At 36.1% G+C, this 19,709-nt stretch overlaps 1 protein-coding gene across 1 annotated transcript; it reads left to right on the top strand.

Moving 5' to 3' along the window:
- The first annotated feature begins 2,400 nt into the window (after positions 1–2,400).
- Positions 2,401–8,755, top strand: LOC150107680 (uncharacterized). The gene is made up of 2 exons (XM_090391463.1): positions 2,401–2,484; positions 7,846–8,755. Exons 1-2 carry the CDS (start codon positions 2,467–2,469, stop codon positions 8,578–8,580), a joined length of 753 nt encoding a protein of 250 aa, XP_090247589.1. The 5' UTR covers positions 2,401–2,466; the 3' UTR covers positions 8,581–8,755.
- Positions 8,756–19,709: the final 10,954 nt, after the last annotated feature.

Below are 19,709 nucleotides of genomic sequence, written 5' to 3'. Positions count from 1 at the left end.
CATCTGTGACATTGAGTTGTAGTTGATTTGTGTTTTAATGACTCAGTCTTTATGACTAAATCACAGATAGTTTGCTGATAGTGGATGTGCTTCGGGGATTTGCTGATTTCTACCATTACTAGAGGATATGGTGTTTTATCAGCTATACGCATACGGCTGACTTTAGTAGGTCTGAAGCCTTTGTTTTGGAAGTCGGACGTGATTTCATCTGTTGTAATTACCCCTTCTGAGCACAACTTTGAATTTCTTTTCACTACTGAGGGCAAATGTATGGTAGGGTAGGTTGCTATTATCCAGTAATTTGGTTAGTTTTCTGTAATCGGTGTAGAAGTTTTTGGTTGGATGCGTTGGATTCCTTCTTCTCTGTTGGTGGCTTTCGTAAATGATATTTTTAGTGTTCTGAGTGAAGTGACAACGAATGTCCAGTGATTTTTATCTCTTAGGATGACTGGAGTATTCTTTCTTTTGAATTTATATCATTATCAGTCTTAATTTCTACTGGTTTTGGGGTTTCTCTAGTAACGGAGATTTTCCTTTCTTATTTTTAACGGTTTAGAATTCTTCCTGTGTGTCAGCTGTATCCAATATACGGTGGGCACTGCTCCTGAACATTGCCGCATCCTCAGGATCTAGTAACAGCCCCGAGTTCCGCTGTCCGATGTCCAGCTCCGTCATGTTCTCATGTTGTCTGTTTTCCAGATTGTCGTCTGTGACGACTGTGGGGGAAAACGTGTCGATTAGGACGTTTGACGAGGACGGTCGTGTTCATCTTTTTCTCCTAAATAACTAAGCTTGATTTTCAGTGGCGTTTCGTGCTTTTCACATTGCACGGGCTCCATCCCAGCTCGAATTTCTACTTTCTTTCCCCTCTGTACGAAATGTATATGAGGTCTATGGGTGTGTAGGCCCCACCCGATAAGAGGACCAGTGGTGGATATTTGGTTTTTAGGGAGGTCGAAAACTCCAGTTGAGGCCTAGTGAAAATCACGACTCTTCCACCTTTACTTCGAGCGTTTTTTCTAACACTCGGCCTTACTGGCAGCTCTTCGGGACTACGAGAGCTTTTCTTTGTTGGTGGATCATCTATTTGATCTACGAAATTTCACATTTGGGTTCTAGGACCCGCTACTCAGACTTATAGTTTTAATACTTGACATTGATAGACATGGAAAAACTAATAGATGAAACGAAATTCGAAGACGTATATATATATATATATATATATATATATATATATATATATTTTTTTTTTTTTTTTTTGCTGGATGTGTGAAGCAAGAATGCTTTTCATCTCCCCGTTATCTGTAGAGGACAGTGTAGGGATAAGGTGTTATTGAGCTATAAGCTTTGATCATGGCAGGAGGGTAACAGCAGTAGCCGAATTTCAGTTAGAACTTCATTGGCTACGGCATAGCCATCCATTACCCTCCCTGGGAACCCATTTTAGTCGCCTCGTACGCCATGCATGGACTACAGTGGGTCTATTCTTATCCCGGCCACCACAAGGGGTTTCATCTGAAAACCAAAATTAACGTATGCAAAAACATAAATAGTGTATTATAAAAACAAACAAAACTTAAGTTTTTTTTCTATAAAATACTAAAATAATTATCGTTATGTTGAATACAATATTATATTTTATAGTAAATTATATTAAATTTTTATTTTTTATATCATGCTTCTAACTTAACCTTTTTAACATTTACAAAGTTAATTATTTTAGATGTCATTAAATGGGGAAAAAATCACGAACATTTTAATTAAGCAGGCATTCAATAGTAGACATATTTAATTAATTTTAATTAGTTGATAGATTTCTAGTACAATAATATTACGTGTTGGCTAAGTATTTTTTAAATTATTTTTATTGATATCTATATATATCTTCTATAATTTATTTTTCTTCATAATATGTATACACTACACTATCTTTATTGTTTAATCATTCATATTTTGGTAAACAAGTCTCTCTCAGCTCTATTTTCGGTCCACAAAATGTCACATGAAGGAGAAATGTTGTGATGTTAGCGGAGAATTCGACCTTTGTCGTTACCCACTTTGGAAAAAGGGGAGGAGTGAGAGACTTGCAGCAGATGCCTACTCCTCAACAGGTTTGATGTCACTTAAAATCGAAACCGAACCGTGTCTCGAAATGATCAAGGAGACAGCGGCATTAGAAACCGTTCCAATTACTATGATCGTACTCTTTGACCTTGAACGGGCGACCATCTCCGACAACTTGCATCACTCGTCCATGCCGACAAATGTGGCCAAACTAGAGTCGCCCACAGGCGCTTCAGCCGAGTTTCTTTTTTTCTTCCCCCCCCCCCCTCCTCCCCAGGTATGTGGGGTGTCAGGAAAGAACGCAATTATTAAGGGGTTGTATACAGAGGAATGGCTGGAAGGTGTGCTGGTCGCATATATAGGCTGACTGAAGGTCGACAGAACTGATTACAGTGAAAGTTGATGCACAAGATGAGAGAGGTAAGTTTGACCTCGCATTATTTCGTTCTTTAATTGTTTGTGTTGAATCTTTTAACTTACTTTATTATGATTAGAAAGACGAGAAAAGTGGCATCTAAATGTGCTAGTAATATTAAAACAATCGCAGCATGAAGTGTTTATAAAGGATTTTTAGTGGAGTTCCACGCCTGGAGGAATTACAATTGTTATTTTCTAAACACGTATCATGTTGGCAGCAGCAAAATATTATTTTTTTTCGCTTGCATTTCGACTTGTGGATTTAGTGAGTTTCATTATTTAAAACTAAGTCATTGTGATTTTTTTTTTTTCAAAATCATACACAATTTCCTTGAAAATTATTTTAATTTTGAAGAAAATTACAAAAGATAAATAAATTATTTTAATAATCTGTTAAAATTTTATAAAAAAAATATTTAAAACGTGTTGAAAAATGTTTATTTTTATACTTTGAAATACAAATTGTAAGAGAAAACTGTAGCATTGTTGTGCGCAGGTGCAGATGATTATTTCTTGAATAGCAATTTGCTGACTTAACGCCAAACGAAATGCATTTTGAATATTCAAAATTATAATTATTTATGAAACTATAAATAAATGCCTTCGCCATCTTAATTACTGTACTGGATGGCTATTAGTGACTTTCACTTCCCATAATATATAAATGTAACTACATAAATTCTAAAACTTATGCGCTAATGATGCCACATGAAAACTGAGAGGCAACTAAACCAATTAACGTTTGACATTCCTGTATTTTGTTATGTTTATTATTATTATTGAGCACCTGGTTCTCTCATTGTGAGCTAATGTTCATTTTTATTGTTTACATATAGAATCAAACTATTTTTATTAAAATTTACATTATTTATAACGATTTTATTTTAAATTATTTCTATTAATTTTAGTAAAATAATTTATGAAGATTTCGAGGTAACGTTTTTTTTTTTTTTGCCAGCAATACATTTAGGAATACTTTAAAAAGATCTTGGTAGTAGACTATGCATTATCGTGTGACAATGTATGAAAGTCACGTGACTGTCGTAAACGATTTTCTATTTTTATTACGATAAAAACACAATACCTTCTAGAAAATAATCGCAATGTTGATATTAAACCTGTGAAAGCCTTCCAAGAAACGCTAAAACCGTGATCAAAGCTAGAATTATTCATAATAAGGGAAAGCAATTGCTCTTTATGAAGCATTTTTGTTATTTGCGTTTTTTTTCCCTTTTCACTATTGAGAATGCCAAAAGTTATAAAGGAAGTGTTTTAATTTAATGGTGGAATTCTTATTGCTCTATGGTCCAACACTAATCACATTGGGAATTTTCATTTTAGAAGAATTCCTAGTTTTCACTAATTATGTAAGTGTGAGATAATCCCTAACAGTTCTTAGATAAACATAGAATTGATTTTGTTAGAAATTCCCTTTTTTTTATTAAGAAAATCTGTATGGATGGAGTGTTATTGAGCTAGCTTTAGTCATGGTTGGAAAACGGCTACAGCATTGCCATCCGTTACCCTGGAAGTCCTAAAAAGGATGTCCAAATTAACGGATAAAATTCACGAACGAATTCCTTATAAGGACTGGCTTAAAGGGGCGAAGCAAGAATGCTTTTCATCTGCCCCATTATCTGTAGAGGACAGTGTAGGGATAAGGTGTCATTGAGCTATTAAAGCTCTAGATCATGGCAGGAGGGTAACAGCAATAGCCGAGCCTCAGTTAGAACTTCATTGGCTACAGCATTGCCATCCATTACCCTCCAAGGGTATTTGATTGAGTAAATCAATCCGCATCATTCCTCGAACGAATTCCTTATAAGGACTAGCTTAAAGGGGCGAAGCAAGAATGCTTTTCATATTCCCCGTTATCTGTAGAGGACAGTGTAGGGATAAGGTGTTAATAAGCTATTACAGCTCTGATCATGGCAGGATGGTAACAGCAACAGCCGAACCGCAGTTAAAACTTCATTGGTACAGCATTGCCATCCATTACCCTCCAAGGGTATTGGATTGTCTTGCCTCAATTCTAGACCACCTACCTCGAACGAATTCAATTTCCATGGTGTAATCTTCTATTACATTTATAAATTAATTAAAAAGGTGTATACAATTTTTATTTTTTATAAGAAGAATAACTTAAATTATTTAAATACTTTTAGTTTTAAAATAAAATATCATTTATTAAAATTTTCTTTATTTAAGTTGATTTTATTTTGAATTATTTTTGTTAATTTTAATAATAATTTATGATGATTTTGAGATACGTTTTTCACCATCATACTTCGCTATCTATGATGCCTATTTCCATTAATATAACTTACTGTTTATATGGTTTTAAAGGTTCGTATGTAAATGTTCGTGTAAAAAGTAACATTAAGTAAAGGATTTATAACGACATACCTAAGAAACAGGTGATGCTATATATATATATATCCTAACAAAAGACGGTCAATTTAGAATTTTAAAAAATAATATAATAAATTAAAATAAATAAATAAAATTCGAATTCTTTGATACTTCCTTAAGTAAAGCCTTTCTCCTAATAGATGATTATTATCAACCAGCTGAAAGTCTATACAAAGCAAGTGTATTATCACATTCTGTAGAGCGATTTTTTCTTTTTTTTTTATTCATTGTGACCTGTGATGGTTAAAAGACTAAACATACCACCCATGATAGGCTGTAACCTTGAGTAAATGAGTATCGAAAATAACTTTACTTATTTGGCTTTTTATTTGAAACAAGGTGACACGTAAAGTGCTGCCATCTAGTGTCCGTTTAAGATACTGTAATTATTTGAAAGTGAATTTTGAGGTTATGAAGAGAAATTGTCTGTTGATTTCAGGTTTTACGAGAAAATGAACTAATTATAATTTTTTATAGGATTCAAAAAGGCAATTGATTTATTTTAGGTGTTGTTTTCACTCATATCTAATCATTGTTTATGGTAGCACGCAAATAATAGTTTATATTTTTATTATAATTTTAATGATAATCTCACTCACATAAAGTAGTAAAGCAATTTAAAATGCATTAGTCGTAAGTTTATTAATGGACTGAGTGATAAAATTAGTTTAATTTTTTTTTCTTTTTTTTCCCCGAATAGTACTAATGTGATATTAGTATCTAGAATGGAATTCTTAAATATTAATAATATTTTTATGTGACGACCATCCACTAAAAGCTTCTATCAATTTGTACGTAGGTAGGCTAGGTGTGTTTTTTCATTTATTTTATATTTTTTTTAATTTATTTTTACCTGGTCTGGAAATCCTGCTCTAGAGGCCAAACATGGAACTTTTTCAAGCCACAGTAAGCAGAGTGGTGGTGGTGGTGGTCTCACACCGGGAGGTGAAATTCATCTTTATCTAAAGACAATTGCAAACATCATGAGCATAGCGAGATTCGAACCCGCAGTCCATGTTAGTTGGAGAGCGATACGCTAACAACTTTGCCAGCTTCTCTGTAAATACAAGTTATGTGTTTATTTACAGAGAGCGATAATAAACCAAATAAAAATATAAAATTGCCAGCGTGAATTTTGTACAAATAACGCATATGATAAGTGGACAGTTTAATAGATACGCATTTATCCTCTATCATGTAATTCTTTACTTTGTTATAGTTTGCTCTAGGACCATCTAGGACCTTCAGATGAAGTAAAGAACATGAAAAACTGAAGGTACGTTAGTGGACTCGTAGGAAGATGATTTTTTTCCTCTCCGAATAGTTTTTTTTTTCATCCCTCGAAACGAGACAAATCAGCCCAAAGAACGAACGAACGAACGAACGAACGAACGAACACACACGCGCGCGCACACACACACACACACACACACACACACACACACACACACACACACACACACACACACACACACACACACACGCATGCAGTTGCTTCAGCTGTAGCATCAATAAACCCAATCCTTCGCTAAAGACATATTGTGTGTGTGTGGTGGTGGCCATATGCACAACCAAAGTGTTATGCGGTATGACAGTTAGCGTCAGCTTGTCAGTGCAAGTACCATTGAAATATTTTCCCAATAGTGATATTGCATCCCATAACAGTGAATAGAATGTACCTATATTCTATTCACTGTTATGGGATGTATAACAATGCAAAGAATGGCCCTACAACCAATTCAAGTAAGAGAACCCTAGTTCATGTAAGAGATCAGAAGATTATAAGAATGGTTCTGTGTAATACACGAGCTAAAATCGGTGCAATTGCAATGCAATACAACAGTAATCAGCAGGAGCCTGTCGTTGCAATGTGTTGAATACTGTCAAGCAGGGACTCGTGTGGGTATTTCCGTACTGGGCACTAAGAATGCAGTGGACACTAGGAAATAGGCACCAACGTTTGAAGAGTGGAAAATCACATGGTCTGGAAGAACATGAATCAACGGTCTTATTATTAGCCGGCAAAAGTACATGTTAATTGGAACTGCAGGTTTTATTGGTCCTCTGTCACTGTTGCCACAGAGTACTTGGACACCCTTCATGCTAACAGTTTTTCTATTTAGTGACGATTTCACTTCCAGCATCTGATGAACATGACACGACACATTGTTCTGGAATTCGATTTTACACTTTACAGAATTTCGTTAGCTTAATCCGTCAACTGATCATCTACAGGATGAGTTCGGAACGGGGTTGGTAACAGTATTGTCGCAGTCGAGTCTTGGGCAACTCCTGGATGCGACAAGGTCTGTGCATGGGCAGGTATCCCACAGGGATGCATTCACTGTTAAGCAGGTGCTACTTAATAGGCTGCCCACTACGTGCATATAAAAATAAACGTTGTAAAATAGAAGAAAAAAAAAAAAGAAATAAAGAAAATTATGATTTTACTATGATCGACAACTTGTTTTGTTGCTGTTGTCGTGTTCTAGTCGATTGGATCGTCAGTTATGGGGTATCGCATGATCACATGCGTAATTTACAAAATCAAACCTAACGAACAAAAAATCGTCTAATTTCTAGAAGAAAATTTCGATAAAAACTTAGAAATTTTTCGCGTCATCAACATGATGCAAATTCAGGTCAAAGGAGATTTAAACTTGTACTAACTTCCAAATCTGTACTTTGGAACACTGCTTCACAGATAATCAAATTTTCTCGAATGCGCATGCGTACGAAACATACAGGAAGCAGTATTATTTATTGATCGCTGTAGATTGTTTTTGGAATTTTTTGGGGGGGGGAATTTAATTAGTTATTAAATTTATTAAGTTTATACATATTGATAATTATTTTATATTCTTTGTGTCTTATTTTAAAATATTTTATAATGCTTTAAATCTACCAATCTTATATTGTCGTTCATTACAATGTCTATTCTTCATCTTCCAGATACTCCTGTTTTGGTTGACCGCTGCTTTTGCGGTGTCTCCAAGTTTCCAAACGTACATAATCAATGACGACGGCAGTTATCAATTTGCTTTCGACACGGGTAAAGAAGGAGGCCATCACGTGCGCGAGGAGAGTCGCAGTCCTGATGGTGTTGTCCAAGGTAGTTACTCTTATCACGATCCCGCAGGATTTTTGAGAGCAGTTAAATATCAGGCTGGAGATACTGGCTTCGTAGCTACCGGAGAGGGTATTTGGGGACCTCCTCCCCCTTACTCACCTCAATCGCCTTACTATACTTTCCAATACAATGTCGGAGAAGAACCCAAAGAGGTTGCCAAACCCGAAACTACTCAGGAACAGGAATCTTCTGACAAAGAATCCCCAGCAACAGATACCCCCACTGAACAATCGACAACCGAAGAATCCAGTTCAAAGGGAGAGTCCGATCTTTTGAGCAATTACTTCCCTATGCAACTGGCTTTGTCTCAGTTGGGCGGTAAACGACGTTTAGAACACCCTGACGATGTGTCCACAAGCAAGGTCAAGCAAGAAGACAACGCAGTTAAGAGAATCCCAGTGGTGTATTATCCCTCATACTATCCCTTATCCTATCGCTATGGCACTCCCCATCACTTGTTCGGTAAGAGCGGCTATAAAGGCGGGGTAGTACCCCACGGAAGTCCCACCTACTTTGTACACCCTTATTACTATCCACCCTACGGATATCCTTACTAGAAACTTTGTATTTTACTCGTCGACTATAGAGCCAGTTTCATTTACTGGTGAGGGTCTTTTCAAAAGACACTCCCCGGACCATGTATAGTAATAGATATTTTATGTGTTACAGAAAAATGACTTTTTTTTATTAATGTAGAAGTTGAAATCTTAATAAAATAATTTGCGTACCTCAGAGATCTGATTTTATTGAATTTATTTTATTCTACTTTACAAGTGATTTGTAATTTCCAAAATGTATAATTAAATAAATAAATAATTAAAATGGCTAGCCTCGACTCTATTGACTTAATGAAACCAAACTACTTGGTTCAGAAATATCCAAAACTAAGTAATCGCTTAAGAATAAATAGCGAATATCGTATATTTGATATTTTAAATTTCATTTACGTTTTACAAGCCATGATAAAACAAAACAGTAATATGTAGGTCATTCTTACATATATATATATATATATATTCGTAAGCTTCTACTCGGTTGGTATGGTACATTTTTAAAACAGATATTTAATTTAAATTAAGGAGATATTAAATCCCACATTGTTTTAAAACCGAATAAGAAACTCAAAGATTGGAATCAGAGAGTTTCATGCTGAATATAGTAAACTATAAAAGTATCGGCGACTACTAGCGTAAGTTAAAGCACGTAATCCAAGTACGCAGTACAAACTAGGGCAACTCGTAGCAAAGGTGGAGAAAGTTCTGATCGCTATTCTTAGTATTTACCATAATGTAAAACCCATCTCCTAGGAGATGTGTGATGTTATACATTATGACGGGAGGTCACTACCCAGACCGGTTTCAATCTTTATTGAGATCTCATCAGTGAGTAGCTAGACCAAAAAAAAAAAAAAAAAATAATAATAATAAGGTCCTTATAGTCCTTATCTTGCATATATCTTGCAGAATACCTCAAGTGTTTCTCCAATAAATCTTCATCGTTCATCAAAAACACCACAGATTTCGTTTCTCGTATCAAAAATATTTCAATCAGCGAAAATTATATCATAGCAAGTTTTGACATTATCTCATTATTTACTAACGTCCCTACGGAGGAGGTATTAACATTACTAAAGGACAAATTGTCTAAAAAGTGATTTGCTTTATTAAAGCATTGTATTCAATCTGGCTACTTCAGATATAGGGACTCCATTTACAAACAAAACCAAGGCTTAGCAATGCGCAACCCTTTATCCCCAGTTCTAGCAAACATTTTCCTAGAAGATTTTGAACGAAAGTCATATCATCCTTCTCACTTAAGCCGAAACTTTGGAGGCGTTATGTTGACGACATTTTTATAATATGGATGATGAAGAAAATCCATGAGAGCACACATCTCTCATGGATTTTCTTCATCATCTTAACAACCAACATTCTAAGATAAAATTCACTGCCGAACTAGAACGAAATAACTGCCTTCCGTTCCTGGATGTAATTCTTACACGATGCTCTGATAGATTTAAAATCTCTATATACAAAACCCCACTCATACTAATAGATATCTGCACTGTCAATCTCATCACTTTCCACCACAAAAGCTCGAAACTATCTCTACCTTAGGACACAGAGCACTCTCTCTTTTAAATGAACCAGATGAGCACCAAAAAGAAATTAATCACCTTTCTCTTATCTTTAAACAAAATGGATATTCTGAAAAAACGATTAAGAAATTTCTTCTGGATCCCCCTAGGTAGTGTACTACGCAAATTACTAATTTTAAAGGTAGCATCTCCATCCCATACATTAGTTCAGTCTCCAATAAATTGGCTGAAGTCCTTAAAAAATACAACATCAGGACGTTTTTCACTACACTTCTTAAAATCCGTTCTCTTATAAGCCATCCGAAGCCTATTCATCACAACTTGAAATATCCAAGTGTATGCAAATTATGGTGCGATTGTAATATTCCTTACTTTGGACAGACTAACAAATCTGTTGAACTGCGTATAGAAGAACATAAGAGAGACATCTCCTATAAAAGATTACATGCATCTGCACTATCCAGTCATGTTCTTTTCTCAAACAATCCTCATGGTGATCTCCAAAGTCACTCAGTTTGCTGGGATAAATCCGAAAACATTTTTCGCTGCATTGATGAGTTTGAAAGGAAAATTGTGGAATCCAGAGAACTCCTCCTTAATTCTGAACATTTGAACAGCAATTTCAGTTACAACATCCCTGATAGCCATGCTGCAGTTGTTCAATATACAGGCGTTCACGAGAACTCAAAAGCACGCACGCTATAAACAATGGCGCGTTGGATAGAACAACTTAAAAAATACAACGTTTTTTATGTCAATTATGTATTGCATTTTTGCCTGTAATTCTCAGTTTTTTGTAACTTCAATTTTTATTATTGTGTTCTGCCTTTAGTGGATACCTGATGAAGGCTGTAAAAGGCTGAAACTAGTTCTATCATTATCATTAAAATTTAATATTTTATATCGGTTTAAAGTCATTAAATATCTATTAATATATATATATATATATATATATATATATATATATATATATATATATATATATATATTGATTTTTTTTTTTTTTTAGATTTTGCAAAGACATTTGATGAGGTTTAAGCTGCAACGTATTGGTTTGGATATTAAATTGGTGGAGTGGATTGGCAATTGGTTGTCTGATAGATATCGAAGGGGTGTGTATGGAGGGGCAATATCGGGGAAAATAAAAGTTATCAGTGGAGTTCCAGTGGGCTCTGTGCTGAGACCACTACTGTTCAACCTTTATATCAATGGTATTGTCACTGAAATTTAAGGAGATATTCAATTGTTTGCGGATGACATGAAGCTGGGAAAGGTTATTGAGAGTAGTGGTGATGTGGTGGCTCTTCGGGAAGATCTGAATAAACTGGAAAGGTGGAAAGATAAATAGGATTGCAAATTTAATGTGCTAAATGTAAAGTTTTAAATTTTGGGAACTGCAAATGTGAGAGTGCACACCTTTATATGTGGAAGTTGAGGAAACACAGGATCTTGGAGTTATGGTAGATCGAAATTTGAAATTTAAGAGGCATGTTGCAAAGGTGATTAAGACAACTCAGAGGATTGCTGTAATATCAAGACAAACATTAATCAGCAGAGATAAAATAGTAGCGATTTCACTGTCTAAGGCTCTGATCAGGCCACATCTGGACTATTGTGCTTAAATCTGGTCACTGTTGTTTAGAGGGGATGAAAATACTCTGGAGAGGGCGCAGAGGAGGTTGGCAAAAATGATTTTAGGACGGTGGAATGTTTGAGTGATATTCTGGGAGGTATTTCCGGATGGATACGAGAGAGATTTTTCAAAGAGTGGAAAATAAAGAAGCGGCCAGAACTAGAGGCCATTTCTGGAAATTGTGCAAGGAAGTGGTGAATAAGAGGGTGAGAAGTATTATTTATGTAGAGAGTGGTGGGTGAGTGGAATGCATTGCCTGAGTCTATTGTGAATGCTGCTCAGTGTGAATGACTTTTAAGCTTTAGGGGAGAGAGTTTACGTAAGTCTGTGACTTTTGTATTTATTTTTGTATCAATTTATTTCACAAATAGATAATGTACATTTCTTATACAATTTAGGCCATTATTAATGACATAAACCTCTCCTCGATGAGTCATTGACCCTAGGAGAGCTTGTGTGTAATAATAATAATAATAATAATAATAATAATAATAATAATTATTATTATTATTATTATTATTATTATTATTATGCCCTCTTGTTATTTTCCCGCCCTCCATAAAATGAAAAATTTTATCAACCGAAATCCTATATGACCTTTCAGAAGTTTGTAAGTCTCAATCCTATCACCCCTCTTTCTCCTGTTTGCTAGTGTCTGCAATCTTAAAAATTTTCAATCTGTCTTCGTAATCAGTATTCCACAATCCTGATATCATTTTAACACTCTCCTTTCATAACGAGGAGACCAGACCTGCGCACAATAGTCCAAGTGAGGTCTTATGAAGGCCTTGTAAAGAGGCAAAATGACATCCTTATCTTTACACGTCAAAGTTCGTTTCAGCATTGCAATTATCTTTTGAGTTGTATTTGCAATCTTTGCTACATGGTTCCTGAACTTCAATTTGCTATCTATTAACGCTCCGAGATCCCTAGCTTGATCAGTTTCTTCTAGCATAATCCCCCATTGAATATCAAATCACTCCAAAGTGAATGACTTTACATTTACTGACATTGAACTGACATCCATTTCCCCATGCCCACAATTCCAGCCTATTGAAATCATTCTGTAAGTACTGCATATCATCAGTATTCCTAATTACCCCTACTTATCTTTGCATCATCAGCAAATAGCTGTATGTCGCTTGTCAAATTCTTCCCAATATCATCAATGTACAGATTTGAATAACAGTGGACCAAGCAGTGGTTACCTTAAATCTTGCAAACTCACATCCCCCCCCCATATACCACTTTTTGATATTTATTAGTCAGCCTTCCTCTTATCCACACTAATATTGTATAATCCAAACCAATATTCTACAATTTATGAAATGCGGTCGACAGGGTGTAACACAGAGATAACCTGCCTCACGGCGCCGCTTAATTAAGGGGCTCGTTCAGCCATATTGCAGTAGGCGCCGTATTAAGGCAACAAGATATTTTACAACATTTGATATAGATGCAATAGATTTATTTGAAGAATTAAAAATTCTCTTAAAAATAATACAATAGAAATGTGGTCCTCACCAAATTTTATCATATATATATATATATATATATATATATAACCAAAATCTTGTAGAAAATTATCCCAACGTAACCACCGCCCTAACGATGTTGTTAACAATTCCTATTAGCGAAAATTTTGAAATTCCGCTGAGATCATATCAGATCCTGCATATTTGATATTATATGTATAGTTCACGCACTATTCAAACGTAAGCACGCAAGCATGCACAACAATAGGCACACTCTGCTAATTGATTTGAATAAGCAGTCTTGCATAACGTATTTGTTGATGCCATGTAAGTTATAAAGTCTGACTCTTTATATATATATATATATGTATATATATTTTTTTTTTTTTAGATCTGAAATACATACATGCTTATATTGTTTTTTTTTTTAGATTTGAAACTGCTTCTAGTAAATATTATCGAATTATCGAAGTTAGTTGTCTTGATATTAATACAAGATATTTTTTATTGATTTAATTCTAGCTTTGGTAGTATGATCGCTTAGTTGATCGCTATACATTTGCAAATTCTGCATTATTCATTATATACAGGGTGTTCGGGATAAATTTGACATATTTATAATTAATTATATTTTTCCGTAAGTTACATGTATTAACACACACTTCTCTTCATTTAAAAGTTTGGACCCTTCTTCATTCATATACAAGATGTCAGAAAGGATGGATAGCTGGAACCCACCTGAATCATGGAAGAGAATAACTTGTATCATGATGATTCGTGCCCGCCATCAAAATAAGGATATTACGACTGCTGTCCAATGCTCCCTGAATACAGTAAAAACAATCAGGCATGAACTAGAGACTTGCAATGGTGACTACGAGGATGTAGCAAGAAGAAAGATCCCTAGCAGACGATCTGATTGCGTTCGTACAGCAGAATTCCTCGCAAATCTGCAGGAACAGGTGTTGAAGAACCCTGGCATTGGAATTCGGGCTTTGTTCGTGGAGTTGCTAACTGTAGTCAAGCCCTGGATAACAAGGGTAGCCAATGGTAGGCCGTATGTATGGCAGCAGGATTCGGCCCCTTGCCACACCTCTGGGAAAAGTCAAAAATGGTTGTCTGAAAATTTCGACGACTTCACCAGTCCAAATGTTTGGCCTCCAAACTCCCCAGACCTTAACCCCATGGATTATTTTGTATGGGGCGCAGTTGAAAAAGACACCAATCGCACTTCCAGTAATACAAAAGCCCAGTTAATGGATAAAATTAAAACAGTTTTTGCGGCCCTTCCCAGGGAGACTGTAGCATCAGCTTGTTCGAGGTTCCGAAGCAGAATTGAAGCTGTGATCGATGCTAATGGTGGTTATTTTGAGTAAATCTTGTTGATAGTATTGTAATTAACTCTGCCTGTAATTTTTTTTGTCAATTCATTAAATTTAATAGATACAAAGAAGATTTTCTTTTTCCTTACGAAACTGTCAAATTTATCCCGAACACCCTGTATATACACCTCCCGTGATGAGTCTTCGGACTCCTTGGAGGTGTCAGGAATAATAATAATAATAATAATAATAATAATAATAATAATAATAATATATATATATAATTTTTGTAAAAGGTGTTTGGTATAAAAGTAAAATATTTAGACATTTTTCCGATATTCTCCTTTTTTTATGAAAAAAAATAAAAATAAATAAAAATAAAAACATAGCATATAATTTTTTATTTAAATCAGAATCTTATATTAAAGAAATTTTAAAATTTACGATTAAAAGTGTAAATGTTGTGTACAAAATATCCAATTCCTGAAACATTTAGGTGTGAGATATTTGAAATTGATTTCAGCTATTTCCATATTTCTCGAATAGCAATCGGCAGTTATTATTATTTGCAGGCGTAGATTTCTGTGGCTAATTGGTTCAAAAGATATATTTCGGTGATTACACCACGTTTTTTATTATTCAGTTATGCAATAGACTGAAATAATAGTTCCCGACAAGCTTCGTAAATCGTAGGATTTACATCTTCAGGGGGTAAATAGTATAACTTAAAGTTTAAACAAGAGAATTAATAAATACAAATCATAACCGTCTGGCTATTCATAAAACTCAAATAACAGAATGCAGATATATAACGTTATTGACGTTGAACAATACTGGACGATGTCACGTGTTCTTGTTCTCGTTCATACAGTCCGAGCTCAGGTTGAGGTAGATTTTTTATAAGAGCTGACAACACACTTGATGGAGAATTAAACCTTGATTTTTATTGCATTGGGTTGGGTTTTTTAGCATATTAGCGGCTTCTTTAAATTTTCTTATATAGTTGTTGTTTTTTTATGTATGACATCGTCGTTTTTTGCCAGAGTACATCGTGTCCAGTGGAAGCGGTATGGAAATCAAGACCCGTTTTTTGTTCTCCTTTGTATTGTACGTCTTTTTGGTGTTCAGCCATGCGTATTTCTCCAGATCTTCCTGTCTGTCCTACATAGCAAATCCCGCAAGAGCAATGGATTTTGTAGACTTCTGGTTTTTTAAGAGGATGATGAGGTGGTTTTGATGGATGTAGGAATCTTGAGATTTTTTCCATAGGAAGGAGGGCTACTTTTATGTTGTGATTGTTCATTAATTTGGCTAGCTTATCTGTAACATTTTTGATATAAGAAAGCGAGATTGCGTTTTTGTAATTCTGTTTTATTGTGTTGTTAGTTGGAGGCATTTTAAGGATTCTCTTGATGGTTTTTGTTTCATACCCATTCTGTTGGAGGATTTGTGTCAAGTATTTTAGTTCTTCATTACATCTTTCTTGTGTGCTGGAGATATTGTATGCTCTGTCTCGAAGAGTTTTAATTAAGCTTATTTTTTGTGAAGGATGGTGGTGTGAGGCTGCATTTAGAAATCTTCCAGTGTTTGTCGGCTTCCTATATACTGAGAAGGAGAGTTTACTTTCTTCATTAACTTCTAACAGAATATCCAGAAAAGGAAGTTTTTTATTTTCTTCTTGTTCTAAAGTGAATTTTATGGTGTTGTGCAAATTGTTGAGATAATCTTTGAAATTGATAAGTTCATCTGTCGTTCCATTGAATATGATGTTTATGAATAGCCAGACGGTTATGATTTGTATTTATTAATTCCCTTGTTTAAACTTTAAGTTATACTATTTACCTCCTGAAGATGTAAATCCTACGATTTACGAAACTGGTCGGGAACTATTATTTTAGTGTTTTGTATAACTGAATAATAAAAAATGTGGTGCAATCACCGAAATATATCTTTTGAAAGTTATTATTATATCAAAGAGTTCAGGCAGCTGCTAGTAGATGGCGCGAGTAAATAGAGAAAGGAACAACGAAAAAAATATATATCAATTTAGTGTAATGTAAAAATAAGTATCTTGAAATGCTTCAAAGCGAGATTGATATTAAATGTTCATCTCTAAATAGTTTTGAATGAAGTAAAAATATAAAAAAGCAATTTAAATAAAAATATGTAACGTAAAATATTAAATTCAATTTTTATAGATTGAGAATATAATTTTATATTTTTAAAATTAAAGAGAGGGAAATTAAGAAACCAGTAATAGGAATAATAGAAAGTTATGTATGAATGAATTCTCATATACTGATAACGAATAAATTCCGATTACCTCCTCTTTTGCCTAGTGTGTGCTTGGAATTTGTTTGGCGCTAGACGATTGTGTTGTAATTAGTAGTGGAAGAAGTGACAAAAGATATAAAGTTATGAATTCGCAATCAAGTAGCAGTGATATTTAGAAGTAAGCTTTCTTCGATTTGCGACTATTTTTGTGATTACATATAATTTAGCTGGTAGACTCGCGTAAGTCTAAGGGATTTGCCAGTTTTAATGTAGGTGCTGGTAGACACCTACATTACGCGTGTCTACGGGATTTGCTAGTGGACCCTCAAGTCCACAGGATTACTTGCAAGTTGCTCGGGACACCTGAGCAACTTCTGTTCTCTCTTCTAATCACAAATTAAGCCAAATCATGGACACTCCATATGATGAGCTAGACTTCAAACAGCTATTGGCAGTCTTCAAGCATTTAGGTAGCCCTGTTGTAAAGAAAATGGCCAAGAAAGGTAGCAATACACCAAATAACAGAGGTTGAATCAGAGGACTACCAATCCCCTGACCCTCTCCCGAGCACTTCTCAAGATAACACCAGGGAGATTATGTCGCCAGTTATCGAACAGCCCCCTAGTGGACTCAGATGACTCTACAGACTATCAGGTTGTCAGCAGAAAGAAGCGCAAGAAGGAGTCGCCAGCTGCAGAACCTGAAATAATACCTCAACCCTTGGATAGAACAGCTCCAATGGACTTAACAGCACAACCTGATGAAAGAAATGAGACTGACCCAAGGGCACAGCCCAAAGAGAGGATTCCTCCAGTAATTATAGGAACAAGAGAAATACGGTCTTTAATTGCAGAGACGATGAAGAATACAAACATAAAATTTACACCAGCCAAGAGTACAGATGAAGGAATCCGGATTCAACCAGAAGGAACTTTGGACTACCGCCGGCTCACCAGACTTATGGACGGATGAAAGTCCCATATCACACGTTTCAGCTTAAGAGTGAAAAAAATCTAAAAGTAGTGGTTATCAGAGGTCTTGTTGAAACCATACCAGCTGAAGAAATAGCTACTGACCTCAGATCACAAGGTCTAGAGCCAATTAAGGTTTCACGTATGTACCGAGCAGACAAGCGCCCCATGCCTCTGGTGTCAGACGAGATCGGTAAAGACCATAGAGAAATTTATGACCTTAAGATAGTCTGCAGCTTAGTCATCAAGATCGAACCTCTCAGAAGAAAGGCTTCAGCCGGTCAATGTCATTGCTGCCAAAAATATGGGCATGCACAAAAACTATGTAAAGCCGATTACAATGCGTTAAGTGCGGTGATATCCCTCGCACACTTGGGTCAAGCCGCGAACCAAGCCCGCTAAGTGTGCAAACTGTGGAAGCCCACACCCAGCCAACTACAAGGGATGTTCATTCCACCCATCTAACCTGCAGAAGACTAGAGAGGCACTATCGCCCCGCCACTCACAAGTGAGCCACACAACCTACACCAGAAATCAAAACGCGGGCTGTTACGCATCTGAGGTCTCTACAAGTAACAAACTGGCATCTTGTAACCAAAACCCCGCAGCAATCGTAGCTGCCACTCTAGGAGAGATGTTAACGGCCTTTAGCAAAACAAATCCCAATCAGGCCGACACCAACAAATTCCTCAAAAACACACAAGTCATCTTCTCCATGATTAATGGATAACACGGTTACCACAGCTAACTCATATAGATCGCATATTGGAATGCTAAAGGACTAAACAACAACCTCCTAGAACTAACAGAATTTGCTGAACGATATACGATAGACATATTTTTAATCAACGAGATGCACCTTCGGCCTTGTGACAACCCCAAAATAAGGTACTACGCACTACTTAGGACAGACAGGCTCAACGCCAGAGGGGGTGGAACAGCTATCTTTGTCAAAAAAGCATAAGATACATAAGATACAATGAGATCAAGAAAACAATAACTACAAATCTGGAAGAAACTGGAATTGAGATACACACCAACAACACAGGTGGCCTAAAACTATATTCAGTCTACAACCTCCAGGCAAACCACACCTAGCCTCGGACCTCTCCCAGCTGCTTGACACAAACGAAGCAACAATAGTGGCGGGAGACCTAAACACAAAACACGCCACGTGGAACAGTAGAAACAACAACAATAACGGGAAGAGTCTACACAAATTCGTTATGACAAGAAACATCACCATAACAGGCCCTGTTGAACCAACACACTAAGGACCACTGGGCAAACCTGACGTGCTGGATATAGCCATTTTCAGGAACACCCCGCACCAATTCCAGTTACAGGTTATGGGCCGCCACAGTTTGCACACTTAGCGGGTGTGGTTCGCGGCTTGACGCAAGTGTGCGAGGGATGGTTGTCATCGCAATAACGCACTTGTAACCTGCTTTACATAGTTTTTGTGCATGCCCATACTTTAATGATCTTAGCTCCGACCACAAGCATGTTCTGCTTAGCCTAGGCGGGGAAGCAGAAATCATCCCCGGACAATCCTACACAAATTTCAAAAAGCTCAACACAACTCTCTACAACCTCACAGGCTCGGTCCCAACCATATTCTCACCCAAAGAAGTAGACATAGCGATCAATAAATTGGAAAACACAATCCAAGCTGGACTAGCAACAGCCTCCACCGTTACCACTCCCGATCAAGCCAACCTGCTCCCAGAAGAGATTCTAAAGCTTATCCGCAACAAAAACAGGATCTGACGTCGATACCATGCAACACTATCACCCCAGGATAAACAAGAGCTAAACAGGGCAACAAACCTAGTCCGATATGCGATCAAAGACCATAAGAATCAATTATAGGAGAGGAAACTAAGCTCCCTAAACACCGAAGACAACTCATT

The sequence above is a fragment of the Typopeltis vanoorti genome, chromosome 4, assembly GCF_054136105.1.
Source record: "Typopeltis vanoorti isolate ZY-2024b chromosome 4, IOZ_Tvanoo_1.0, whole genome shotgun sequence".
In the NCBI taxonomy this organism is placed as follows: Eukaryota; Metazoa; Arthropoda; class Arachnida; order Uropygi; family Thelyphonidae; genus Typopeltis; species Typopeltis vanoorti.
The sequence above is the reverse complement of the archived record's forward strand: the minus strand, read 5'-3'. Positions and strand labels throughout refer to the sequence as shown.